General features: G+C 42.1%; 1 protein-coding gene across 10 annotated transcripts in view; it reads right to left on the reverse strand.

The window, feature by feature from the left end:
- kank4 (KN motif and ankyrin repeat domains 4) overlaps window positions 1-27,820 on the reverse strand; it is a 40,389-nt gene that overhangs the window by 8,882 nt on the left and 3,687 nt on the right. For 4 of the 10 annotated variants that reach the window (XR_004764855.1, XR_004764854.1, XR_004764853.1 and 1 more), the window contains exons 1-3: window positions 11,210-11,333; window positions 3,586-3,655; window positions 319-3,315 (exon numbers count right to left, since the gene is read on the reverse strand). Coding sequence is in view for 6 of the 10 variants with exons in the window: in XM_035414273.1 (XP_035270164.1) it covers window positions 319-3,315; window positions 3,586-3,604 (3,016 nt within the window). In the remaining 4 variants the exon portion in view is untranslated. Of the gene's footprint in view, window positions 1-318; window positions 3,316-3,585; window positions 3,656-9,960; window positions 10,035-10,523; window positions 10,883-10,903; window positions 11,145-11,209; window positions 11,695-24,123; window positions 24,292-27,820 lie in introns of those variants that run through there. The other 6 variants (XM_035414273.1, XM_035414275.1, XM_035414272.1 and 3 more) reach the window with 6 other exon arrangements.

The following is a 27,820-nucleotide window of genomic DNA, read 5'->3' on the forward strand; positions in this document are numbered from 1 at the left end:
ATAGGGCTGGGAATATTTTGATCTATAAATGGGAGGGATCCTGTAATTCCATTATTCCTCTCTCTAACAGATGTTACAAATCCTCTGATGATCATAATCCATGGATCTTTTAGTGAATACAGGGACACCAGACTTTTAAAACTCATTGGAGGTCAGCACAGTGCATGTGTGGTCTGTTACAGTACAGTATGCGTCAATGAGTAAAAAGGCTGTATTAAACTCTGCACTATAACGAAATAACTTCTATATGGGCCATACAAAGGCCCTTCCTTTGCTGTCTCTAGGAGATGAAACGGGTCATTATGTGGTCTGCAGTACCTGCTTGTCGAGTGGCCCCTCCTTTCTGCCCTGGTGATGAGTAGAAGGCAGACAGAGCGTTGAGTGAGCTGACCAGTTGAGTCTGAATGGAGCTGAACTTGGAGGCTGGCTGCTTAATGGTGGTGGTAACCTCTGGCTGCCCACTGCCCAAGCACGCCCACTGCTCATTCAGGAGCCCCTGGATCCTGTTCACGTACTGGCCGATGACTGCATTTGAGGCTGTGGGCTCGCTTGGCCCCTGTGGACTGGGCTCTTGCTCTTGGCTGCTTTGGCAGGGTGGGCTAATTTTAAGTGAGGTGCTTGCTTCTTCAGCACTGTCTGAGGCAGCATGCTCTGAGCTCTCAGGCCCAACTGGTTCCTCAAAGCTTTCTGCCTCCGCTGCTTTTTCAGGCTCCATTTGAATGGCGCTGCAAGGTTCTTCCTGAGAAGCACTCTCCAGAACTTCGACATGCACAGTGAGTTCCACTTCATCAAGTTTCTCAACTGTGAAAGGTCCAGCTGAGACCTGAGCTTCTGTGAAATCAGTCTGAGTGCTTGTACTTATCAGATTTTTCTGGTGTTCTCCTGTGATGGGTATAGTGTCAGAAAACAGTGGTTCAGTGGAAACTTCTTTGGAGACCAGCTTTGGTGCTGAATCAGTGCACACAGAGGCATCACAGGTTAGTGCAGGATCAGAAGATAGCATTGTGTCTCCTAAATCACCAATTTCCTGCTCAACTTGCGCTTTCTCAGCCTTTGTTTCTTCTGTTAGCAGTTTTATCCTCTCCTCTTTCAACTTGTTCTCCTCTACTTGCTCCCTCAGTAAAGCATTGGTCTTTTCCAGCTCCTTGTTGGCATCACTGAATTTCTCTTCAAGGGCCATCAGCTTCTCCTGTAGCTCTTTGATTGTAAGATTTTCTGACACGCTGCTCAACTGATCTCCCTCTGTCACAACTTTCTCCTGCCCTGAATGTCCCTCCATTATGACTAATCCTTTGGTTGCTTCCTCTACTATAGGGGTCTGTTCTGTCTGTTCTTGTAACACTGTCTCTGGTGCTGAAGAACTCTCCAATACTTCATCTTGTACCATTGGTTTCTGTGCTACAGGGTCCACTGTTGTTTCTTGGTCTGCTGCTTCAGGCGTTCGTGAGTCATCCTCTACTTCACCTTGCTTCACTGCTTCCTGTACCACAGGACTTTCTGTTCCTTCTTCTTGACCTGAATCCTGAGCAGTAGGTGGCTCTGCTGTTTCTTGTTCTACAAATTCTTGTGCAGTAGAACTCACTGATACTTCATCTTGTTTCAGTGTTTCCTGTGCTGTGGGGCTCTCGAGTGTCTCTTGTTCTACTGGTTCCTGTGCTGAAGAATTCTCTGATAGTTCATTCTGATCCACTGAATTCTGTACTGTAGGAGGTTCTGCTGCTTCTTTCCTTTCAGATTCCTGTATAGTAGATGGCTCTGTAGTTTCTTGTTCTTCAAATTCCATTGTTGAAGAACTCTCTGCTTCTTCATCTAGCTTGACTGATTCTAGCATTGAAGGACTGTCTGCCAGTTCTTGTTCTGCTGGTTCTGGTGTTTTACATCTCTCTACTATTACATCTTGCATCACCAGTTCCTCCACTGAAGAACTCTGTGCTGGTTCTTCTTCTGTAGATTCCTGTAAAGAACTCTCTGATATTTTGTCTTGCATTACCAATTCCGGTGTTTTTGATCTTTCTGCCAATTCTTGTTCTGCTGGTTCCTGAACTGATGAATGCTCAGCTATTCCGATTTTCACCAATTCCTGTGTTATCAAACGTTCTGCCAGGTCTTGTTCTTTTGATTCCTGTACTGAAGAACTCTCAGCTATTCCATCCTTTACCAATTCCTGTGTTGAAGGACTCTGTGCTGGTTCTTCTTCTGCTGGTTCCTGTACAGTACCTGGTACTTCTTCTTGCATCACAAATTCCTGTGTTGTAGAACTATCTGCTGGTTCTTGTTCTGCTGGTTCCTGTGTTGAGGGACTCTCTGACACTTCTTCCTGATTCACTGATTGGGTTTCTAAGGGTCTTTCAGCATCTTCTTGCACCTCTGATTCCTGCTGCTCTGTGACACTCTCTTGGTCAGGCTCCTGAACAGGTGAAGGCACCACTTGCTGATCCAAACTTGGAGCTGTTTCTGTAACTACGGACTCCTCTGGATTCACTTGAATTTGCACTTGATCATCTGTACCATCATTGCCTGCATTCTGCATGCTGTCCACTGTAAGGAGCAGAGGTTGGGAGTTAAGCTTCAAAAGGAGGTGCTCTTTCTCCTCCCGCAGTGTGCAGATCTCGGCCTGCAGCTCCGGGATAGTCCTGACCTGCTCCTCCAGCTCCCTGATCCTCTGTAGAGCTGTGGCAAACTGCTGGTGGAGGGCTGTCTGGTCTTGAGGTGTACCACACCTCCTGTCCACCACATCTGAGGAAATAAAAACATTTCCAGAAGAACCATTCTCTTTGCAAGAGCCCCCAGCAGCTTGAGCTCCTTTGTCCTCCACAGACTCTGAGTTCTTTCCCTGCAGGACTGTGACTGGCATGCTCGATGCTCTAAGTAGATGTGGCCTGACATGAATGCCCAGGGGCTGTTCATCAAATTCCCTGATGCTACCATCCTCCCTGGTAGATCTGTGGATGACTCCAGGTGACTTAGGCTGGCCTGGAGACCCACCCTCACAGGCACGAAACTCAAAGATTTGCTGGACTTCCATCACCCGTGACTTAGGCTTGGGGCCTAGGGTGGATGTGGATGCCCAGCTATCCTTGGGGGCTGCCCTGGAGGCATGGCCAGGAAGGCTGAAGTTACGAGGCAATGTGCTGAATTTGGGGCCCTTGTTTCTACGCTGGATGTGAACTTTCTTGATGGTATTGCCCTTCTCAATGTCATCTACGTATTTGAGGAAGTCCAGGTCCAGGTGGAATCCATATGGGGTTTCCACAGAGTATGGCAGCTGCTTCCGCTGACTTCCTCTTTCAGGGGCTTTTGAGGAAAAGCCATTTGCTGAAACGTCAAAGTCAAAAGATGTGTTAATATGTAATGATATCATAAACATAAATATAAACTCACACATCTATGTAAAAAGTACAGTATAAAGTATTGCTTGTGTAGTTAGCCATGGACCTTCATTCAATTTATCATTTAAAAGCCTAAATAAAATGTAAGCACAGGAACATGCAGTTGTGCTCTATTAGAGGTTAGCTGTATTAGATCAATCATATTGACCAGTTAAACCGGCTGCAGATCAATTCAAAATGAATAGAAAATTCTTACCATTTTTCTTGTCCATCATTTGAGTTGTCCAGTGTCATGGATTTAATCTCATGTGGTCAGTATATGCAACCTGAAAAAAATAAACATTTAGATATGAATTACAAATAATGTTTATTATGGATTTAACTTGTGCTTTTTAAAGTTGTTAGTTCTGCATTTTAATGTATACGTGTATTGCATACAAATGGGAAAATCTTATAAATATGCAGTACCCTAGTGAATACCTCTTTCCATGAATGTGTGGTAGTTATAATTATAGTTATTATAGGAGATGGGTAAGCAGCTGAAATACCTCCCTGAAGTCTCTGGCTTTGATGTTTAATCCCAGTTTCACCATGTTTGCACTCCATTACACTGCTTCATATTTAAGCACTACAAACCTACCCTATCTCTGAAAAATAAAAATGAAAATACTTTTCCCAGAAAGCAGTGGCAGTCACAAATGGTCTTAAACTGTCACAATCACAAATGCACTAGAGTAACATCACAGTAGAAAAAATGTTCCACAGGAGCAATTTTATTTCATTTTGCCCAGGTGGAGATGTTAAGTAACTGAGGCCTTCAGTTCACATTGGTCCACACTGGGCAAGATGAGTGGGAAAAAGTCATTTTAGACTGTAGAAAAGTGTAGTAACAGCCTAACAGCCACTGCAGGGGACTCTGTAATTTAAGGCCTGGAGCAATAGTCTGCATTTTAATTGCAGTTTGATTAATTGCAAGAACTGTCAAAGAGGCTCATTTCCCTGTAAACCTACCATCACCACACTTAAATACACATATCCACTCTTTTTCCACTTAAACCTTTTAGGACTGTTTCAAACAGTTCTGTACATTGCTGACATGATATACACTGAACTCCATAATGTTTGGGACAAAGGCAATATTTTGGTTCATTTGGCTCTGCACTCAAAAATTTTAGATTTGTAATCATACACTTCACATTTGGTTAAAATAGAGATTCTCAGCCTCTATTTTAGGTTATTTTTATACACGTTGGTTTCACGATGTAGAAATTACAGCACTTTTCATACATACCCCCCTCCATTTCAGGGCAACATAATCTTTGGGACATAATAACATTTAGTAAAGGAAAGTAGCCAAGTTTAGTACTTTGTCGCATATCCTTTGCATGTAAAGATTGCCTGAAGTCTGTGAGGCATAGAGATTAGCAGGTGCTGAATATCTTTTATGGTGATCCTCTGTCAAACCTGTACTGCAGCCATCTTTAGCTTTTGCCTGTTTTGGTAGTGAGTTGCCTTATGTTTTCTCCTAAGCATATGAAACGTACGTTTGATTGGATTCAGATAATGGCAAGTTTTTGGCCAGTCAAGCTTTCCAGTTTTTAGCTTTGAAAAACTCCTTTGATGCTTTGGCAGTATGTTTGGGATACGTTTCTTGCTGTAGGAGGAAGTGCCGTCCAATAAGTTCAGAGGGATTTCTGTTGGACAGGTATTTGGGGGTTTTTCTTCATTAAGGTAAGAATTCTTCAGTCATTAATTGTAGAGGTAATACAGTAAGACCTGTATCAAGCTCATGATCCGACAGTAAAGATATTTGATCAGGAAAGGTCCTGTCTTTAAGTGTAAGTATTCAGAACACAGACCCGACGTGCAACACCATGTGGACTAGTAAACAAGGTAAGGTGCTTGACCATTTACACTATGATAATGCAAAGCCAAAGCGAAAGTTAAAAGTAATTGTGATGAGGTCTTGCACAGTTTTGTTGAGGAACATGGAGATTTTCCTGAAAACTTTCTAAAGCAACATACAGGCTTTCATAAAATATTGTCCTGTAACTCAGTCTGTAGTACCAGGCAGATTTGTAGTCTGATTGCAGCAGAATGCAGAGAAGAGAGTAGAATGCCAGACTGTCTCACAGCTTGCAGCAGGTGTCATTAGTTATGGGGAGGACTTGGCCAGAGAGACATTCAGTGCCATAGCGCTAATGCATCACTTTGAAGTCTTGATCTAACATTAGCATTCTGAGACCTAAGGGCTTAGCAACCAAAGACATGTCAAGTCCATCAGAGAAGTGTATGGGCTTTCTATACATGAAAGTACATGGACGGAGGTGGGGGCACTTATGGTCCCAGTACTGGTACATTCACCAAGCTAGCTGTCTGTCCCTGAGCACAATAAATAAGTGCTGGCTCCAGGTGATAAATGCTGTAGAGTGGCCACAGACAGAGGGCATGTTAAAACCCAGCATGTGTCAATTCTTAAAAGCTCACAGGAACCTCAGTGGCAGGTACAGTATGTCTAGGATACCATCAGGGGGAAGCAAATGGAACACTGTGACCTGCCCTGGGTTTATGTCCCCCTAAGCTCACATTGTTGAGTGGACAACTCCACATGTGTCGAGAATGTTCTGAGGATTTCATGCACAAGTTGGTACGTGTGAGTTGTGGTTCTGGAAGAATCAGACAAATAAGAACTACACAGATAACCATAGCACAGTGTAGTGATAAGTGGCTAACGTTTCCTAACATTTTTATCCCTCCAGAGCAACTCAGAATCCACAGAATAACAGGTTATAAATCTCCTTCAGTGCAATTTACACACAGCAGTTGAACCGCAAAAGAGGGTCAGGCATCAGCATCAGGTGAAAAACACTGATCTCAATCCATATCTAAATGGACTCCATTCATCTCTTCTGTCCAAACTGTGAATGAGTGTCCCCGCCAAGAGTTCCATCTCACATCTGACATGCTAGAGCAACCCCCTAAATGAAGCTGTGGTCTTTTATTGGTTCAGCCAGCAGGACAACAGCAGGAGGCTGGGAACTTTCCAGCCTAGAAATGATTTTTTGAGAAAATCTCCACTGCTCTTGAGCCGTCCCCGACCTACTCATCAGCACTAAAATGTAGCTGATGTAGTATAGATGGACATACAGTCAATTATCAAACTGGAACAGAAGGCAGCTGATTTAATTGGGTTTTTTTCTTTAATGGGAAGGAGGAATAGCACAGTGGAGCAAGGGAGAGCTTGACCATCTGGAATTTGTCTGAGAAAAAACCATTGTGCTGTTCCTTTTTTCTTATTCATTTCTACTGTGAAAATAGTTTTTGCTTACCTGAGTGATGAGAGTGAAGTACTGTATCTTTCTGTTCAGTATTTTCCTACCATGTCTGTGTACATTTTATTGTATCATAAATCACTTATTTTGGCTAATTTCTAGGTAAAATGTCACTAAGTGACAGTTATAGCAGTTATACTGGATTCTGGGCAGAGATACTGGGGATGATAAGGTTGTATATAGTTTGCTGCATATAGCGCACATGCCTTTATCAAGATTTAAAAAAACATTTAAAAAATATATTATCCATTTATAGAACCTGATATGTTTACTGGACAAATCTGGGTTAAGTGCCTTCCTCAAAGCAATGCCTGACCCAGTCTTCAAACCTGCAATCTTCTGGCCATTAACCTACAATACTATTTGCTTCATTTAACCAGGTAGGTAAACAGAGAACTCAGTTCTGATTTGCAGTGATGAACAATACAAAGTAAGGAAGTTGTAAGTAATAAAGCAGCAAGTATGGAATGTGAGCAACTGTAGCCAATACTGGGGATAATAATATATAGAGGGGTTTGGGGGAAAGTTAACAGGACACCAGGGACACCACCTTAACATCTTGACCAACAGAAGGCACCTCCTCCACCCCTTCACAGTGCTGGGTTGTTATATTTTATTTGGTCCAGAGGGAGGAGTACCCCATACTGGTCTACCAACATAACATGTATTAGCAATTTACTTTTCCCAGGAGGTTTCCAATCCAAATATTATATAAGCCCAACCCTGCTTAGCGCAAAACTCTGCTTAAAGTTTGGTATACATTCACCTGGGTACAAGAATGAAAACAAATCTGCTACATACCAATAATGAAATGAAGGCTGTTTGTTTCCTTTTTGCAGGAAACAGATTTATCAAGAGTGAAGTCAACGAAAGTAAGAAGACCATTTGACATGGGTCTTTCCAGTGCAAGCAGAGGATCTAGGTCCACTCTGTAAATACCTCTGAGCCAGAGCATAAGGGGCAACACAGGAAGGGACAAGGCAGGCAGATACATACACCCTGGTAATGCCTCCTTATTAAATAAAGGTTTTTGTAGTATGTCAGCCCAAGACTCTGCAAGCACACCCTTCAGTTTTGCCAAAAATACTAAATAACCCTGTATCGGACTCACCCTGTGTCAGTATCACTGGCTTCAGGACCACGGCTATTCTTTACTCTTGCTTACTTAATTCTTACTCTTACAAAGAAGCCTCTCTAACTCTGATGTGCATCCAGGTTTCTGTAAACAGTTATCTACGCTGTATTTCACTGACTTCAGAAGAATTCCATCTCAGAAGGTGGTTCTTCCAAGTTTCATCCAAAATTCTTAAAAGTCAAAATGTGAAAATGCCATGAAGTAGGAATTTTTTTTATGTGATTAAACAATTCTCACTTCAGAAGCACAAACATCCTTGTGACACACTTTGAAACTAATATATGTATTTTCAAAAGACTGGCATTGGTCTCCCACTTTCAGCAAGCACATGTAGCTGACAACAAATGTGCTGGTCAGTCGAAAACCAGGTTCTTTCACTTTCTTTAAGCCCGGAAATTGATGATGTTATTGGTGTTTGAAATAGCACTCACCTAGCTAGCAAAATCTGCAGCTTCTGGATTTCAGCAAATCGATGGTGGAATCCATTAGGTTTAGAGCTTCAAATCCACGCACAAGAGATGAAAGGTGGATTAATGAAGGTAGGAGACCGTGGAGGGATAGACAGAGCAGGATAAGGGGATTAAACACTCCACGGTGTTATCTTTTAATAGTTTTATTGCTGTCTTTGTCAGCTCAAAGTCAAAAACCACAGAGAAGCTAGTAGAAATTATCACTGTGCCAAAGTCAAAGCTATAAAAGGGAACGTACAAAATTATATGTGCACATTCTGCAGTCCCATGGGACCATGTGATCTACAGCCACAACACTTTAATCTAATTAACACTTCTGAGAGGTGGCGATGGACAGGCATTCTAAATCCAAACCGGCCATTAATTTCCCCCCACCGAGTGCTATAAATTAGTCCATTCAACACATTCATTTCAAAACATTTTTTTTACATTGTACACTTGACCAAATGTGCCGCAAGAGTTCAAGGGGGGGGAGGGGGGGGGGGCTTAATTGAAAGTCAGGGCTTATCATGTTTCTCTCTCACACAAAATCAAATTACATTCATTCAATAACTGAATCAACCGCGGACGTGAAGCAGAAATAATGTGATCTGCTCATGTTGTCTTTGTGCCTAAGAGGGAAGATGAGCCGGGTGAAAAACAGCTACCACAGGTCCAACTTAGAGGCTAAAACCAGTGAGCTGCATAGTTTTTCAACAGCCATGCTACTGTTATACAGGCAAAACATTATTCACCTCAAAATCTCCACTGGAAAAAAAAAAACATTTATAAACTGTTATAAGCACAACAGAGATTTGCATTATGGGATTGCTGGTTCTCTGGCTCCAAATTCTCCCATTTTGAACATGCATTGACAGTTATTGTTAGGCAGTGGCATGGTTTTATGGTCTTTGATTTGCATTCATATATTTGTATTTAATGGAATGCCTTGGTTTCAAATCAAATGAATGACCCTTAAAACAACACCTCTTGAAACAGAACAGTGAATCAAGGAGTGAGACTTTAGAGCCAGAGAGCTAGCAATAGTGCCTCGCTCCATTGTGTTTATACATGATGGCTGCAGGATGCAAATATCAAATCGTAAGCAACCATGAAACAGAAATCAAATTAGAGATATTCTTAATTTAGCATTCTCTACATTTTTCCAGTGGAGATTTAATTTAAGGTTGGCTAAGCAATTTAAAAGTTGCAACAACATGGGCACTGAAAAAAAGGCAGCTGTAGAAAGGCATTTTCACATGACTAAAATCTCTCCCCTGAATGCCTATTATTTTCACTTGCCTTGAACTGATATGCATTCTTAGTTATCTCTCACCAACTTCACATACATTAACAGATAAAACGACTGTCTTCCAATTGGATAAATAAAAAACACAGAAAGTAAAACTCTGGAACAGTACACATTGCATACATCCATTCCCCTGTCTGAACTGACACCCACTGAAACAACCAATAGGATGCCTTCATGCCTCAAAGCTGAAACCTTGAGTCGTGTGACTTGTCATTGATGCTACTCTTATTTCAGAGGATTTCATCCATTCTATCGATCCGCTGTCAGTCTTGCCTGTTACCACAAAAGATGCAGCGTCTTCCTGATGCACTGTCAGACACTAAGGTAGACCTGAGCCTCTCATGACCTTCTTGAAATTATTACTGGCCAACCATCCAACCATCATTCCTCATGCCCTTCTTACCAGATAATGAGCAATGAATGTGTGTTCCGTACGGATGACTGGCAGTGGGCTTGGAGTCTTTGCACAGTCGGTTCTTCCTAAGAAATCGCTCTGCCCTAAACATCTGCACAGTTCACGGTCTGAGGGGCACACAGAAGGGCCAGTTGAAGACCACTGTGGTGTTATCAAGGAGACGCAGCCTGTATCACCCTCTACATGCTCCTGTCTGTTCCCCAACAGGAATGTCCCCATCTCTCTGCAGTACGACAGATTTGTTTTAAGCCTTCTTATCATTTCAATGCATTCTCATAGGGTACACATCGCACAGCAAGCAAGCAGCACACTAGGCAAGTGGTCCAGTGGCTTTCATTAGTGAAATGGAACATCTCATATATAAATTATTCAGCTGAGCCCCCTGGCAAGCGCTATTCCTCCGTGATGGTGTGGTTGAGCCTTCCTCCCTGTTCGTGGAAATCGCATTAATGGAGAAGCACAGCCGCGCTGCAGCTAATGAACACGCACCGCTTACACACGAAATCCATAACGCACTCAAATTGATTTTCTTTAAGGGAGAAACAACACACCTGGTGTCACAGGCGATGATGTGAGCCATATCCTCTGCACCGAAGATGTCGGGAGACAGGAGGAGCGCTGGAATACGGGACTTTATGATCCCAGAGATGCAGACCGATGCACATACATGTATCAATTACAGCACTGTCACTTCACGCCAGCGCTGCTACCCATCCCGCCTGGAGCCAACGCGCGCTGTCCTACCGGCAGTCACAGCCCCGCTCTCGTCACGCACCGATTTCCATTCGCGCGCCGAAACCCCCACATCCTGCTGCAGCGAAAGCCTGCATGGCAACAACTCCCCGCACTCGCAGCGCTCGATAGCAAAACAGCAGCACGCAGCAGAAAAACATCACAGCGCGGACGGCGCGCTCAGGGAAAGGACTCTCACCCAGCGAACGCGCGCGCCGCGGCGCTGGAGGCGGCGCCGTCACTCCGCCGCACAGGCAAACGCAGCGGGAAATGAGCCGGGCTCCAGCCCCCGAAGGCACAGGCACTGCATAATCCTCCCTCAGTGTGCGAAGCGCCTGTCACTTTCTCCTGCATTGCAGCAGCTGTGCTAGCAGGCTGTTATCACCATCCAATTGAACCAACATGCACGTAGTAACACAAGCTGCCGTGTGCACACACGGGACAGACACGCGCACACACACACACACACGCATGCGAGAGAGAAGACCCAGAGCTTGACACAAACCTCTAGCATGCGCTGCTTCTCCAGTGTTCCACAGAGACAGGATTCTTCTCACCTGCTGTTTGCAGCTACTGTGCAGCTCCTCTGTTCTGCTGCCTGCCTGCGCTGCCCCCTTTCTTCCCCTCAACTTGAGCAGAACACCAAAAAAAAAAAAATACCAAGGGAAATGTGGATAGGGCTGCGGAGAGACTAAATTCTAGCCGCTCAGTGTGTTGGTCAGGTGACTGGTGCTGCTGTCTGTCTACAGCAGAGAAGTGGCGCGGAAAATAAAATGGGGATTAACAATAACAGTTATGCCGTTTCAGCTCAGGAATTCCACGCAAAATCCCTTTTTTTCCCCTCCTTTCAACTATCAGAGAATCAGACTAATTGTCTTCTCGTGAGCTGGATCGGTTCAAGTCCCCTATGCACTTGTTTTTCTTTTTTTTTCCTTTTTTGCAGCCCCTGGAACAGGGGCTGAACTGCTCGTGAACTCCCACCACTCAGCAGTGTAATCATTACTGTTAAAAGGGAGTCAATTATTAACAGAACCTAAATGGGTCCTTTTAACAGTCTCACTCTTATCTCCCCCAAACACAAATTCTTCAGGCGCAGTTTTGGTCAGTTCATTAGCTCATTCTCACCATTGACAGTAATACAGTATTGTTTGAGGACTTCTACAGCTCACATCCAATGTGAAGTATATGTATATCCACAAAACAAACAATAATGATCATTAAGCAAATGATTACAACTGCAAATAATTACACGATGTACTATATATACATAGGCACACCTACATGAAGTTTTTTATATATATATCAAAGTTTGTTATGATATATTTATTATATTATGGTAAGCCAGACAGGAAATACATAACAAACATACATATTACAAATGTTGATATATATAACAAACAATGTAGGTATGCCTATGGATATAAAAGCATGCCTAATTTTCATAGTGGGATGTGAGGAGGGAAGATGTAATCAGGGTGGTAATGTGGCGTGACACACTTCATACCACACGCACCTCTGAGGTCAAGGCCAGCAGAGCCTGGAATGGGGAAAACAGCCGTAAATAAAACATGTGTAATGGTGGCAGAGGTGAGGGTTGCACTGCTGGTAGTCTTCTACAGTTATTTCCCCCCTCTAATAAATACCTCATCACTTCCCACAAATCCACCAACTGTTCTAACCCCAGCGCGATAGCACCCCCCCCCCAAAAAAAAACCTCCAGCTCTACTCGTCATCACCCCAGCCCTTTACCAACCCACCCCCTGTCTCCAAATCTGTAAATGATTGGCTGATTTGACCTTTTCCTTGCTGTGGCCCCCTGTAGAGGTTCACTCCCAGGCATGCACTTTGCATTTTGGGTCAGTCGTCACCCTCGCTTCTCATTAGCTTTCTCAAAGTTTCTCTTCTTCTGTTTTAATTTTTTCCACTGGACTGGCAGAGGGTGAGTCTGTAGTTCTCTCCCACACCCAGCCCCCAGCCCCCAGCCCCCAGCCCCGAGGCCCCCAGAGCCCTCAGAGCCCCCAACTCCTAGCCCCGAGGCCCCAGCCCGGAGGTCTCAGGCCCTCAGAACCCCCAGCCCCCAACCCCAAGGCACCAGCCCAGAGGCCTCTAGCTAACACTCATGCTAATCCCATCCAGAATACACACTCACACAGACCATAAGAACAGCAGGTCTGTGCTGCAAGGGACTGGCTTTTCCACAAGAGGGGCAACACAGGCAATTCATCACAGCTCTGCTGTCTCAAAATAGGCTACATATATACACTGAACATGGTGAGCAGAGATAATCATGAAAGGCCGTCATATATCTTAATTGAATTCTTTGGACCCTATCACAAATTCAGAAGACACAAGCTGTACAATTGTATCAAACGTCAACACGGGCAAGATTAAACAAGTGCTGTCTTCACACCAGCATTCCCCGGATCAGAGCACATTAGAGAATAATTACATTACTTAATTATCTTGCTACCATTTCAAAATATTTAATTAAAATTATGTTTATTGCTATTCTTCTGGAAGAGTTTGCACTCATTGAAAATAATACTGGGTAGATGATTGATGGGCAGGCAAAAACTGCTGGTAAAACCAATAATTATTTCGGCATGAGACGTAGTGCAGTACAGTAGCCCACTTCTGTAAGGCTTCAAAAGACTTTTAGAGTGGAAAAGCAATGCCCATAATCCTACAGAGCACATTTTTCACCAGAGGAGCAAAACAGACTTCACCCTTTCCCATCCAGGGCCACAGCTTCATCAGGGTAAACCAGATGAGCCTACAGCACAGAGAGGAGGAGGGCAGACTATAGCATGTATATAAAATGCAGAGCCCAGGCTTCTTTATCTTATCAAGTCTGACAGAGTACAGGAAGTGATAAGAAATTTCCATTTTTCTGTCTTTTTCTATTTCAATTTGTTCAGCTGATGCTTGCATATGTTCTGTGTCTACAGACAGTTTTGGATTAAATACGGCAGTTCCCGATTTAAAGAAGTTAAATCGCAGTGCAGTGTGGGAGTTTAAGTGCACAGTCCTTCTTCTCAGCCCAGCATTAAATACAGTCACCGACTGGTAACTGACAAAATTAAGGAAACATTTTGAAAAATGGGGGATACAATGTATATTGACTAGAGATCACTCAAGGATGGTTGTTGGGGCATGAAGAGTAGCAGCTTCAGAGATGAACTTGCCAATGTTTCACAAAAATATTTCACAAGGGGGTATTGGAATATGGTGGTATTATTGTATCAAAAATAAACAAATAAATGTTAGTGATCTAGAAATAAATGTAGATGATCCACAAATAAATGCAGCGGATCCACAAATAAATGTAAATAACTTATTTGTGGATCAGCTGCATTTATTTGTGGATCCACTGCATTCATTTGTGGATCAGTTACATTTATTTATTGATTTATTTATTTGTTTAATTTGAGACAATAATACCCCAATATTGGAAGCCTGGGGAAAAGGCAACACCAAATAGGGGAAACTGTGGTTGAAAGTACATACTCCTTGACCATGACGTCTGTTCACTCTCAATTAGAAGCGCAATTGTACAATTCGTCACTTGACTGTGCTGTAGGATTGCCTATGGAGACCCCTGCAGGATAACCATTGAAATACAAGTAAACCCCTGCAGGTCACAAAGTGCAGACAAACGGGTGGCCCTAATTATGTGACAATATGTTATATACCACATTTTTTGGCCCTGTACATTCAAATATGAAAGCAATAACTATCACAGATAGTTACCAGGGAGCACCTACAGGACCTGTGGTGGCCTTGCATGCATACTACATTTTACAAATTCATTTTAATGGAGCAGCTGCCAGGCATCTGTGAGGTGGTTCAGCGGTTGACTCTACCACATGCCAGCTTCTTTGGGCCGGCCATGTAAAGCACTGGTGGCAATAAACTGGAAACTATATGAACGTGACCAGAATACTCCAACATATTTTTAAATCAACATGACCAATGAACCATTGCTGAAGTGCAGTCACAAGGACTTTTTTCTTTTCATGGTAAAGAGTGTCCATAACCAATTACATCAAGGCATTTCCACACGTTGTCTCAGTGACCAGTGTTCTGCAGCCAAGAAGACCTTGTGACCACAACTAAAGATGGTTAACTCTCAATTCAACAGGCAGATGCCATATTTCAGAAATCCATCATCTGTTGTTGAATTGACTGCTTCAAAAATACATTCTGCTGTTCTAATAATATAAATTGTGAAACACAAATGATGGATTGCAGCCGGTCTTGAAGACCACATGTTCTGGTTAGAGCATGCAAACACAGTCTCGGCATCTAATCTCCCAGGGATAAAGAGAATAAACAGAACATGCTGTTTCTGCAATGTTTGCAAAAAATATACGTTTTCACAGAGGAGCAAGAGATATAGAACTTAGCATTTGGGTCTAGCTACCCTCCTACAAGCAGAAATAAAGGAAGTGCGACTTAATAAATCAATTTCACCAGCTTTCTTTCAAGTGGGAGAGACACATTTAGTTTGAAAAAATAAAGTGGCCCTAATTATGAGTCATAAACTATACGTTTTAATTCATATTGGAACTGAGATATCAGTGAAGTGAGAACTCAACTTGATATACGCATTGGTAGCACTATGAATGGATAACTTTGTGAGAGTGTACAATCCTGTTCAAGGCTAACATTTTTTGCCATTTTGATTAAACAAAAGTATTTTATTGCTCAGATTAATTAGGTATATGTAACTATTGCTGTGAGACTTTAGATTGAATTGATGGTTGCCAGGGCAATGAATGGTGAAGAGAAACATAGTGAGGAAAGGCTTTGAAGCTATAATCCACAGCAACATAGCAATGTTATTTTAAAATAAAAACTGAATTCATTGTTCAAAAGGGTGTGTGCATAATCACAGATTTGGATAGCCATTTAGATGTAGGCTTATGGAAATATGGTCAGCCAATTCTGTGGCAGGTTTTTAATGAAGAACTCACATCAATGTGAAAGAATGCTTCCTTTCCCTGCCTCTCATTAGTAAACACCACATTATGAAGAATAGTCTTGCTTTCACTGGCATGGACTACTTCTCACAGGGGTGAGCATACACTGCACATAGATTTACTCTCCCTGGCTCAGTTTAGGACCATGTTCATTCATTTGAAAGGAAGGGTAATAAGTAGAAGAACATCATGCCACTCTATCAACCATAGACACACCGCAACTAGAGTCCACAGTTGAAACAGACTGGTTTTTTTAATGGTTTAACTTTAAACTGTTTTTTCTTTCTTGTTGTGTTTCACTCATCAGAGTAAAAAAACAGATAAAGTGGAGAGAGCTAACGGAGCTAAGGAACGAGGGAGGGCGGAGGGCACAGTGTGATTAAGAGCGGCAGAGAAAGACATCCTGGAGAGAAGCACAGTGTGGGGCGCTGATAAGGCTGGGAGAGGGAAAATAGTTTACCTTGAAGTGCTGCAGCTGCTTTGCATAACAGTATCATGGAAACGCAAGGGTTAAAAGGAAATGTCTTAAGTTGGCCAGGAAAGTGAGACTGAATGAGATACTGGAGCATTTAAGAGAGCTTAGAAACATCTGGAAAGAACATACAGATAGTGAATGAAATTTGGTCTGGTGTAAACAACATCAGATCAGTCACACAGCAGAACCTTCAGAAGACTTTGGATTTAAAGGAATGCATTGGTGCTGGGAAATGATTTCATCAAGCTTTGATTCGATCAGCCCAATTGTGTCTCGTGTTAAAGTCGATTGTGGCATTTTTAAAATGACTTCATGTCATTTACAGAATTCATGCAGAAACACAGTCCACATCGAATTTACACGGTTACAAAATCCAGATTATCCACACTATTCACAAAGGAACACTGTCCAGGTGATCCACACATCAAGCTAGCTGTGGGAAAACTCTCCCTTTCTCTGGGGTACATCGGCAGCCCATTGTGTACAAAACTGCAGTTATCAATAATTGCCCAGTACTCAGCCAGTCACTTGTAGCGATAAGTAATGGGTGACAGACAGAGCAGCGGTGTTTGTACACACAGGTTGGTTAGCAAGGCAGCTTCTCTGTACACACACGCTGAGAGGGCGTGCACCATTCCCCTCATGGCTCATTAACTGTGTGTGACAGTTTGCAACATGGCCGACGATCATATGAAACTTCAAGCCATCAGTATGCAAACAGCAGACAAGCCAGAAACAACATGGTTAGGCTAATATGTGCAAGTTAGCGCACACTCTATTGACTGTTCTCATACCACTGCCAGTAGCGAGCAATCTATATAAAGCACTTTGATTACATAATGGAGCCATATGGTTTTAGGAAGCACACATTCTTGTGTCATGGTTTCTGAAGTATTTTGGATGTAGGGCTTTCTTATACAAAACAACATGACATTGTTGTACCACCAAATCAATGTTAATAAGATCTTGTTATTTTAATCTGCATGATCCTATGTATGTTTTTTTTGTACTTAAATATAATTTTACTTTACACACATAAATGAACATTAAACTGAGATTATATTGTTTTATATTAAACTAAAGCGAATGCATACAAATCTGAGATGGTATGAAGAATGATGCAGTGGCGTTTGAGTTCTACCTCTTTGAGTGAAAAAAGAATAAAATGGTTTTCTCGCTGGAAGAATGCTTTGAGCAGTTCTGTGGATAAGATCTTTCCTGTAGTCAATCATGAGGAATTCTGGATGCCATATACTGTCTGCCTCTTTCTACACTATTGATTTCCACTCAGGGGCCTGTAAAGGGACTGTTGCTTTAAAACAGCATACTAAATATGGGCAAAATACAGCAAGGGAGCACAGACAAAGACCAGCACTGGATATCGAACATGTGTGAAGAATGGTTTTGTCACATTTGGAGGATAAAAATGGCCATGGATGTTTATGTGAGCCATTCCCCACAGGGACCAAGAGAGACATGTGTTGTTGGAGGGCCCTGAACTATGTGGGAGGAGAAAATAAGTCATTTGTCTGTTTGGTTCTTCAACATGGGAATAACAGCGTGTTTTGTCTCTCCCTGACCACAATGTAATGAAGCCCTCCCCAACATTTTATCCCTCTTCATCTTTTTCTCCCTACTATTTTTCTATCTGTCCATCTATCTATCACCCAGAATGTCACTGGGCAACTGTAAATCACCAGTACAGCTCACAAATCTCACAGGGTAATGAAGATATTTGAGATAGATATGCTACTGACAGGTACTGAATTTTAGGCTGTACAACTTGCAACCATTTTGAAATTACAATATTACTCATATTTTAATCATATTAAAGTAAAAAAAAAAAAAAACATGACAGTTTTTATATGTTAAAACAGGGGAAGGCAACCCTGGTGTTGGAGTGACAGAGATGTTCCTGGTTTTTGCTCCCACCAAACCTTTAATTAGACACGGGACTAATAGTTGGGCTTAATGAACACGGGTGGCCCTGTGCTGGAGGGACTCAGCGTTTCACCATTCAGACTCCTATGAAGCTCCTGCTTCAATAAATTAATCTCATAATTTTGAACAATTAGGATTTGCTGTATTATGTTTTTGTATTATGTTTATTCCGAATACAATTCAAAACCCTCCTGCTAACCTACAGTGCACTTCATGGTTTAGCTCTGGCTTATCTCACTGATCTTCTCCTGAATCACACACCCACTCGCTCGCTCTGCTCCTCCTCTGTAAGACTTCTAAATGTCCCCACGTCTCGCCACTCCACCCTTGGTGTTCGGGCTTTCTCCTGTGCAGCACCCAAACTCTGGAACATACTCCCTCCCCATATCCGTAATGCTGAGACTCTCTCCACTTAATGAACTTTTAAAAACTCACCTTTTCACACTAGCTTTCGCCTGAACAGAACATAGCTATCCACTCCCCCATGGCACTTTTATGTATTTTATTTATTTATTAAAATGATTTTATTTTATTTTATTTTGTTTTTTAAATACCATGTCCCGTAAGTGCAGTGTCTTTTCTAACTGTTCTTGAATTACACAAAAAAAAATACATCTACCAGAATCAGTCTGGTATCTTTCCTCAGCTAGTAACTATGGTCACTTGGAAGATTCATTGCACTGCTGTCTCAACAAACCAATGAATCTGCTGACCCCCCCCCCCCCCCCCCCCCCCCCCCACACACACACACACACACACACACACACACCCCTCCCTGTGCAGGCAGGCTTAGCAGTCACTCCAAAACTGCTTGTGGAGCTTCCCATAATCAAACAATACCCCCTGCCACATTGCACAATTCCTCACCACACTCAAAGTTCAAATTTTAAATAAAAGCAAATTAATCTCAATGAATATTCTTCACAATGTGTATTGGAATCACAGAGGTGACTCAATGGAAATGCCAGTGTAGATACTTCACTGTGACCTTGAAATAAACCAGGAGACGGTGGCAGGTAATTAATTCAGCAATGGTCCCTTTCTCAGTCTAGCTTACCCAGCAAACCCTGTGACAGCTCATGGAGACAGTTATACAGCTGCAGGTATACGGCAACAGCGGCCTTCAGCAATTAAGCACCGCCCCGTTCTCTAAACAAACACACACACAACCTTTATTACAAAACCCTCCCTAGGCCATGAGCTGTGAAGCAAAGTACAGTCTGATGTAATATTCAGGGTTCAAGCGCAGCACATGTCCCGGTGGACTTCTTGTCATGTTTAAACCACACTTGAGCAGCTGAAAACAAAAAAGAATGCTGGGAGGGGAATACATGGACAGAGAAGCGGAGCCTGGAGCAACTGCTGGAAACGGCTGCAAGGAGCAGCAACCGAACCACGCCACTTTGATCTTCACTGAAGCACAAAATGGCCCGTAACTTTTAAGTATGGACTTAAAATCTACTGAGTGACCCATGATGCTATTAGTAACAAGCAGCACCAAAAGGCATCTCATTCAATATCATATATCATGGTATAGGTTTAAGTGTGATCCTGTATTAAGTAAATGCTCTCAGTGAAACAGAACTGCCAACAGGTGGCAGCACTGTGTCACTTGTAAAGTGCCCTCCCCCCCCCCCCCCCTTGCTCGAGCTTAGTGTGTGGTATGTGCACACTACCTCTGACATGTCAAAGCTTTGGTTGTTTTTGTCTCCCATTAGCTTTATCAGATATTATAAAAACATTTGACACAATATCCCAAAATAACACTCACACAAAATAACAGTCTGTTCATGTAAGGTGAAAAATCAAAAATAAAACAACCCTTTCCTCCACTAAATTACTTTTCCTCTTCCCAGCAGTGTGAGCAATCCATCATTCCTCATACCTATTGGACATTCTCTTGGTCTCAATACATACAGGGGTGTCATGCAATCGTGCAGCTCATACTGTCACAATAGCAATTCGGTGAATGCTACAAATTCGCCTCATTCTTGTATGTATACTGGATTTAAAATGCCAATGTGAATTATCACACCATATTGAATGCATAATAACAATAACTTTAATAACTTAAGTGATTACGTCACTTTTATGTCACCTGTATGCTCTCCATGTTGAGAAAACCGTTCCTGGTATGTAATGTTATCTGAAGACCGCCTATGAAATCCCACATTTCTCCCTTTTCTGTGTGGGGAAAGACAACATTCTCCCTTGTGAATTCCTTGCATGCATCAGCAGTGGGGCCCTTCAATTGGCCCTTCAATCTAATCAGCCATGCTTCTCACCATTCAGTTCATCTGACCTGCAAACCATCTCATCTGTACCTTTTGTACTAAGAGGGCTTACTGAGGGAGGTTTCATGTACCTGTAGAATAGCACTAGGGTAATGTGTATATGATCAACATATCTGCAAATAATCACTCTATAATATTATATCACATCACAAATACATAACCGTTAACATAATCCTATTAATTACCCACAGATTGTTGTAATTTACTATTTGAACACATACTTTTTTGGGTGGAATCCATTGTTTGCCATAATATCCAATGCTCATTATTAAAGCAAATGTTACCTGTTTAGAAACTCTGACACTGTGAGGAAACATTTTGGGTCCTGCCTTCTGATCCAATCTTTTTCTTTTTTTTGGCAAACAACCTCTCTAAAACATTTTAGATCTGTAGGCCTATCTTACCTACATTGTTATTCTTCTGTTTCAAAAGCAGTGTGTTCTGACCACTGACCACCAGACAGTAAGTACAACATCAGTAGAGTGTATGTGAACTGTAGATTAATGCAGTCCAGAAGTACCGCAGTAGAGATAAAAGGAAAACACCTCTGCATTCCTCTGTACTTTCGTACCATAAAAAGCCTGCCGTAACCTTGCAGTTCTGATAAATGTAGCACTGCCTAGCCTCTCACTGTGTTTGGCCAGGACCTGATACACACTCAGGTAAGTGTAGCTGATACAAATGCGCCTGTTGTTTCCACGCTCACTCTCTGTACTCTCTTGTCACCACTAGGAATGGCAGCAAAGTTCCAGCCACAGGAATCACCACAGAAACAGCCACTGACCCAAACAATGTCAGCTATGCATTAAGTGAACAAACACAACAGCCGAGGATGTTCGAAGACACACAGCAGCCTTCTCACAGATGCCCACAAATTCAAAGTCATGGCAACATCACCAGAAATTCTATGCAGAGTTGATACATCAGACTCATGATACAATGCAGATTCTGTCCCTACTTATGTAATTCTCATAAAATGTTATTCCTAAACAGGAATCAACTTTAAAACTATGTGGCCACACTTGTTTGAACATCCAGAAGTTTCCCAAGGACAAATAAACTTTTGACACAAAACCGTCAAGTTTGTGAGATCTTGAATTTGACAGATAATGGATTTTTTTTTCTTCTAAAATTAGCTGCCATGAACACATTTCAAGACAACATCTCCCAAAAAAAATTATAGCCACCAAGACTGCAGCTGCAGAAGGCGTATTTTCCCAGACTGTTTATTTTGGCTGTTTCCAGTATGAGGCCAGACACACTGAAAACACCACCTGTGACTTTCTCTGATGAGAAAGATATCAAATCCGTTTGCAGCGCCAATGCCTGCACTGCAACAGTGCACCGAAATTCACAAGGGCATGATGGGACCTGCGATGAGAGCAGCATTCACCACCTGATCCAGTCTAAAATCCACATTCAATAACCGAGGCTCGTGCCTCACACAGGAAACGGAACAGGAGAACACAATGTAAATGCATTTATTTCTGGGTGAAATCTCTCCTTGCTTATATTGATTCTCAGGATGAAACACAAACACAGGCATTGAAATGGGCATGCTCTGCACTGGGAAATAGATATCAAATCAGCCCACGCACGGGCTCCTTCCTGAAGAGAAATAACACAGAGCCCAGGGGTTGCCAAGGTCACACACTCTCAGTCTCAGAGGATCCTGGGTAAACTCGTGTTCCATTTCCACTGATGGTAAATCTATTCATTATCCACTGAAGGACATTCCTCTCTACTCCCATCCACAATTCATTTCTTTTTATTTCCAAAACCACATGTGAACACACATAGCAACCCAAACAAAGACACACACACACACACGGGCATGCATGCACGCACACACACACACACAGACACACAGACACACATGCATGCACGCACACACACACACACACACACACACACACACACACACACACACACACAAACAGAGTCATAACAGTCATAACAATTCTATGGAGTTAAAGGATTTAGCTACCCTTTTTAGGGTCAAATGAGTGAACTTCTGCATGTCCATGAAGGATCTGGGATTCACTTTTTTGCCATAAACTGTGGCCTTCTTACTATCTGTAATTATACTTTTTAAAAAGGTTTTCATTGAGGCAGTAACATTTTGACATTCAACTGTCCATACAAAATTATGAAAAATATGTTTGTTGTACCTTAAATAGGAGCATTTCTACATCCTCAAGAAAATACATAATTTAAAGTCACAGTCCTGTATCTGCACACATAACGAAGATTCCATCTCTCAAAATAATGTTTTGCGACATTTTTATAATGGGGGAATTTGTAAAAATGTGTCTTGAGAAGATCTGAACATATTTACGGTACAATGTAGCAGGAAAATGTGCTGGCAGTAAAAATGAATAAAAACAAATTTCTTTTAACAAGAAATAAATCTTGTGTATTCAAGACACTTAGTGCTGAAGAACTACAGGGAGGAACATGCTATTTATGCCTTCAAGCAAACCAATTAATTTGCAAGAAGCCTCTACAGATGCATGATATGTATGCCAGGGGTGTCCTGATGAAGGCTGGCATTTGCTTCACTCACGGATCTTAATTGGGAGCTTTATGTACATCACAGCCCTCTTCAAAGTCTTAACAAAATGCTAATTAACAAGTCTCTGATCACGTGATCTTTGGCACACAAGCACAGGTTCACAGATAATCAGGCCAGACCTCCTAAACAGATGGATTTTAATTTCTTGCCTATGGCATTCTCTGATGTATTACCTGGGTGTGTTTGGCTTCACAGTGGTTAGAAGTTCTCTGTTTGCTAACCATATAAATATGGGATATGGACATACTGAACTACCATTCACAACAAGGAAATACAGTATTCAGAATCATATAATTGCAATGTGAAGCACAACAAATTTAATTTCTGACAGGTAAGCAAATCTCTGAAAGCAAATTTCCTTGAAAATTGTGAAAGCCAAAACCCAAAAATGCTGTGCTTCAGGTGTCCTGGCAAGCACATTGCACCTTGCAGCAGCACTGATAACACCAAAAGTAGTGACCTGTAATGATCTATACAAACAACTTGTCCATGTTTTTTTAAAATAACCAAATACTGTAAAACATCCAAAGCATTAAAAAAGTATTGGCCATTACCTATTCTCCTGAATATTATTTAATCATAACTTAGACACAGTGATATTGGGGATATTATGCACTTCAATCAGGCGAATTTGTCAGGCTGCTATCACAAATCTTCTTGGGTATATTTACCAGAGGCTAGGAATCTTGATATTGCAACATAATAAATTTTCAGTGTTAATTAAACTCGAACAGAGTACATACAGTATGAATCCAATAGGGACCATATGTATTCGGTAAGAGCTGATGGAGCACTGAACATTTTACAGTGTATCGTCTGCATAGAATGTAGACCTCCTCCTCCTTCTGAGCACAAATGGAGGTAAGGGCTATGTGTAAAAACACACTACATGAATGGGCAAATATCAGGGTATCTCTGAATGCACACAACATTAATGAGTAAATATCAGGGTATATGTGAATGCACACTATATGAATGGGTAAATATCAGGATATTTGTGAATGCACACTACATGAATGGGTAAATATCAAGGTATGTGTGAATGCACACTACATTAATGTGTAAATATCAGGGTATATGTGAATGCGGACAAAACATTTGGGAAAATATTAATCTATTTAACAGAATCTCTCTAGGAGCCTTGATGCGTACCTAAAATGGACTGTTGCGTGCGCTGGTTTAAATTCAGGGTTCCTAGAGGGTCCAGGCTTAAAGCGTTCTCTGTATTTTGGTGGTCAGCAGTTCAGTGGAAGGTCAGCCAAAAGGAAATGGATGAGTCTGGGAGTTTTCATCCCGCTGTGGTCTCTCTTCTTCAAAGGCCTGGAAAAAGAGTGTCTGCTTTATAAAACACACTTTTCTCTCTTTAACATAATAAGATTAAGGCCATTTCCTATGTCATTCTTATCACAGTGCTTCCCTGAGGAAAAAAAAAAACTTGGCTCTGTCAACAAGCATGTATCTGTGGGCATTATTAAAAACACATTCTCCTTGCATTCTTTCTAGAACCACAAATTAAGTTTCACATCCAGACAGTTTCAAGCTGTTACTTCCTCTCAAAAACAGTTGGCCTGAAAAAAAACCCAACATATTCTCTGATAAAGAATGGTAAATGTCAGGTTTAAGTTTCCTACTTGTAGGATACTTGAAGGTAATTATATTGTAGCTGGTAAAACAGCAACGGCGAGGCACTCTGTGGGGAATGATCTAGTTTCCGTTCCCACATGAATACTTGAGTTGGCCTATGAGACTGAACCACAAACTACAATATACTAAGAAGGTATATAACGTCAGGAATACTGGAATTTTGTGATGTCTCTGTAGGACACAAACATTTTACTGACATTATAATTCTTATTGGGGCTCTTTAAAACAACTCAGAATCTTAAAAACCATTATCTTTTCTTCCCACACAGGACTGTTATGTTTGACCAGTGTAATTTTGGGCCTTTCTGAGAACATCTCTCTCTATCTCTCCCTCCGCTCGGTTCCCAGACTTTAAGGCAAACCCACAGTCACCACAAAGGGCTCAGCTTGCCGGCTGACAATCAGAGGGTTATTAGCAGAGGACATATGGGACATGGGCTGATTTAAGCCCTGCAGATGAAAGGATGGACAAAATTCCCATGCCTCTTTGCTATCAATGATTACAGCAGCAATGGCTAAAATGAGCCTTCCTCTCAGACAGTGCTGGCAGCGAACATCTTGACATCTGGGAGATGAAGTAACAGTCAAAGACGAGGTACAGCCACACTTATTTAATCATACGGATTAAAGCCTGTGGGCTTAGTCTCCAAGCAATTCCAGCAGTGTAGCACAAACAATAAAACCACCAAATACATGGCTATTTCATCACATACTTCAGAAATGAAATGATTTGCCATCATCCATTAAGTTTGTGGAATCTCAATAGCATAAAACAGTACAGAAAAATAATGGACACAACAATAAGTTGTACCCAGTTTTCATGGACTACTCGTGGCATTAATGAAGCACGTTTGTCTGTACTCACTCCCGCACACACACATTCACACACACACACCAACAATGAAATACACATAATGAAATACTCCCATGCACACCACAAATGCACACATACACACACACAGTCTCACACACACACCAACAATGACATACACATAATGAAATACTCCCATGCACACCACAAATGCATACATACACACAGACACACACACACTCTCACACACACACCAACAATGACATACACATAATGAAGTACTCCCATACACACCACAAATGCATACACACACACACACACACACACACAGGCACATACACACACACTTACATGCACACATAGAAATACATTACATAACATTTTACATTACATTACATTTATTTGGCAGACGCTTTTATCCAAAGGGACATACGATACAAAATACTCCCACACACACCACAAATGCACACACACACACACACACAGACACACACACACCAACAATGACATACACATAACAAAATACTCCCATACACACCACAAATGCATACACACACACCAACAATGACATACACATAATGAAATACTCCCATACACACCACAAATGCATACACACACACACACACACACACACACACACAGGCACATACACACACACTTACATGCACACATAGAAATACATTACATAACATTTTACATTACATTACATTTATTTGGCAGACGCTTTTATCCAAAGCGACATACAATAAGAAGTACTCCCACACACACACACACACACACACACAGAATTACAAGTACAGGCAGCATGCAGAAACACAGACATGTACAATGTGTTCACAGAGCCAAATAAAACACACAGCACCATCCCTCACATTATGACCAAAAGTCAAGCAACACAATCTCCCCCAGCTACATTCCTCCACATCCAAATCTCACCGGACCTCCTATTTACATTACTTGCAGGTCACTTGTAGGTTGCTTTGGGATCCATGGATGGTCTATTTAATTAAACAGAAAAACAACCCTGTTCTGGATCACTTACATCTGTGCTGCCTTTGAGCATTTCAGTAAGAACAGGCCATTTCCGGATAGTGTGAGAGAGCAGGCAGCGCTCTTTCTTAATCAAGGATTTCAACTTGTTGATAAAGAGGGATAAAGGGAAACTGCTACACTGAAAATAAACTGTGCTTCACAGCCTACACCCAGCACATCTGTCACGGAAAAACACATTGCAGAGGATTCCGGGTGGAGGATTAAGGGAGACGCAACGATTGCTCCACAAAGCAGGCGTCTGACCACCAATTATACATTTATCCAGGCTTTTCACTTTGGAGACGGGTTACAGTTACAACTGTTCCAACAGGTATCTAACTAGTTATATGATAACTATGATAACACTGATATATAATGTGCAGAATTCAGGGATGAACGTAACAAGCGATGACCAAAAATTCCTAGCCCACAATTTGGATAAGCAAGCGTATCAGGGGCAGATTATGATGGGAATCAGTAATGAGTTTGGGGCTAAGCTTTGGTGGGGTCGCTCGGTTGCGCTTACGGTATGAAAACGCTTCTGTTAGAGGGCTACGGTCAGCATAATACGCTCTGTCAGCGCAGCGAGAGTGGGAATGTCTCTCTCTGCATCACAAAGGAAAGGGGCGTGAAGGAACCCAGCCATTACACCCACCCCCACTCCCAAGTCCACTGACTTCTGATGAAAATGCGTGATTGGGAGAGGATAACAGCCCTGGAATGAACCCAAGTTCTTTTAAACAATCTGCGCTGTTCTCTCCGCGGCGTTCTACACGGCCTAACTGTTTCACATTCACAGAACAGAGTCTTTCCCCAGGTGCTCAGGCAGGACGAGCACAACTGAATCCAAACCACAATCAAAATGCTCTCACTTTTACGTAGGATCTACCTGCATGTTTACAAATGATGAAACAACCAAACTGACCCAAAAACATTCATGAGCAATAGGCTTGGACATTTGCACGTTTGCTTCGAACCAACAGACCACGCGTGTGTTTCTGCGGCGTCTGAATGAAGCCACAATATTGCGCTAAAACATTGCGTAACCATTGTGGAAAACAGATGAAAACTGTAAATTCATAGACGATATTAATTCATGGTCCTTTGACCAGTTCCAGGGCCCATAGCTGTGAGCTTCAGTCAGAATTTGGGGCTCATTAAAACCCCTGTCAGTACGTCTCCAGTGACCCCTGGAATGTTTGAGTAATGGGCGAGTATCTGAGGCATGCATACAGACACTGACACACTCACACAAAGATATACCACACACACACATGCAAATGCACACACACAAACACACACACACACCCGTGTGCGCACACACGTGCAAGCACACGCACACACCCGCACAGACACAGTGGT

The sequence above is a fragment of the Anguilla anguilla genome, chromosome 4 (assembly GCF_013347855.1).
Source record: "Anguilla anguilla isolate fAngAng1 chromosome 4, fAngAng1.pri, whole genome shotgun sequence".
In the NCBI taxonomy this organism is placed as follows: Eukaryota; Metazoa; Chordata; class Actinopteri; order Anguilliformes; family Anguillidae; genus Anguilla; species Anguilla anguilla.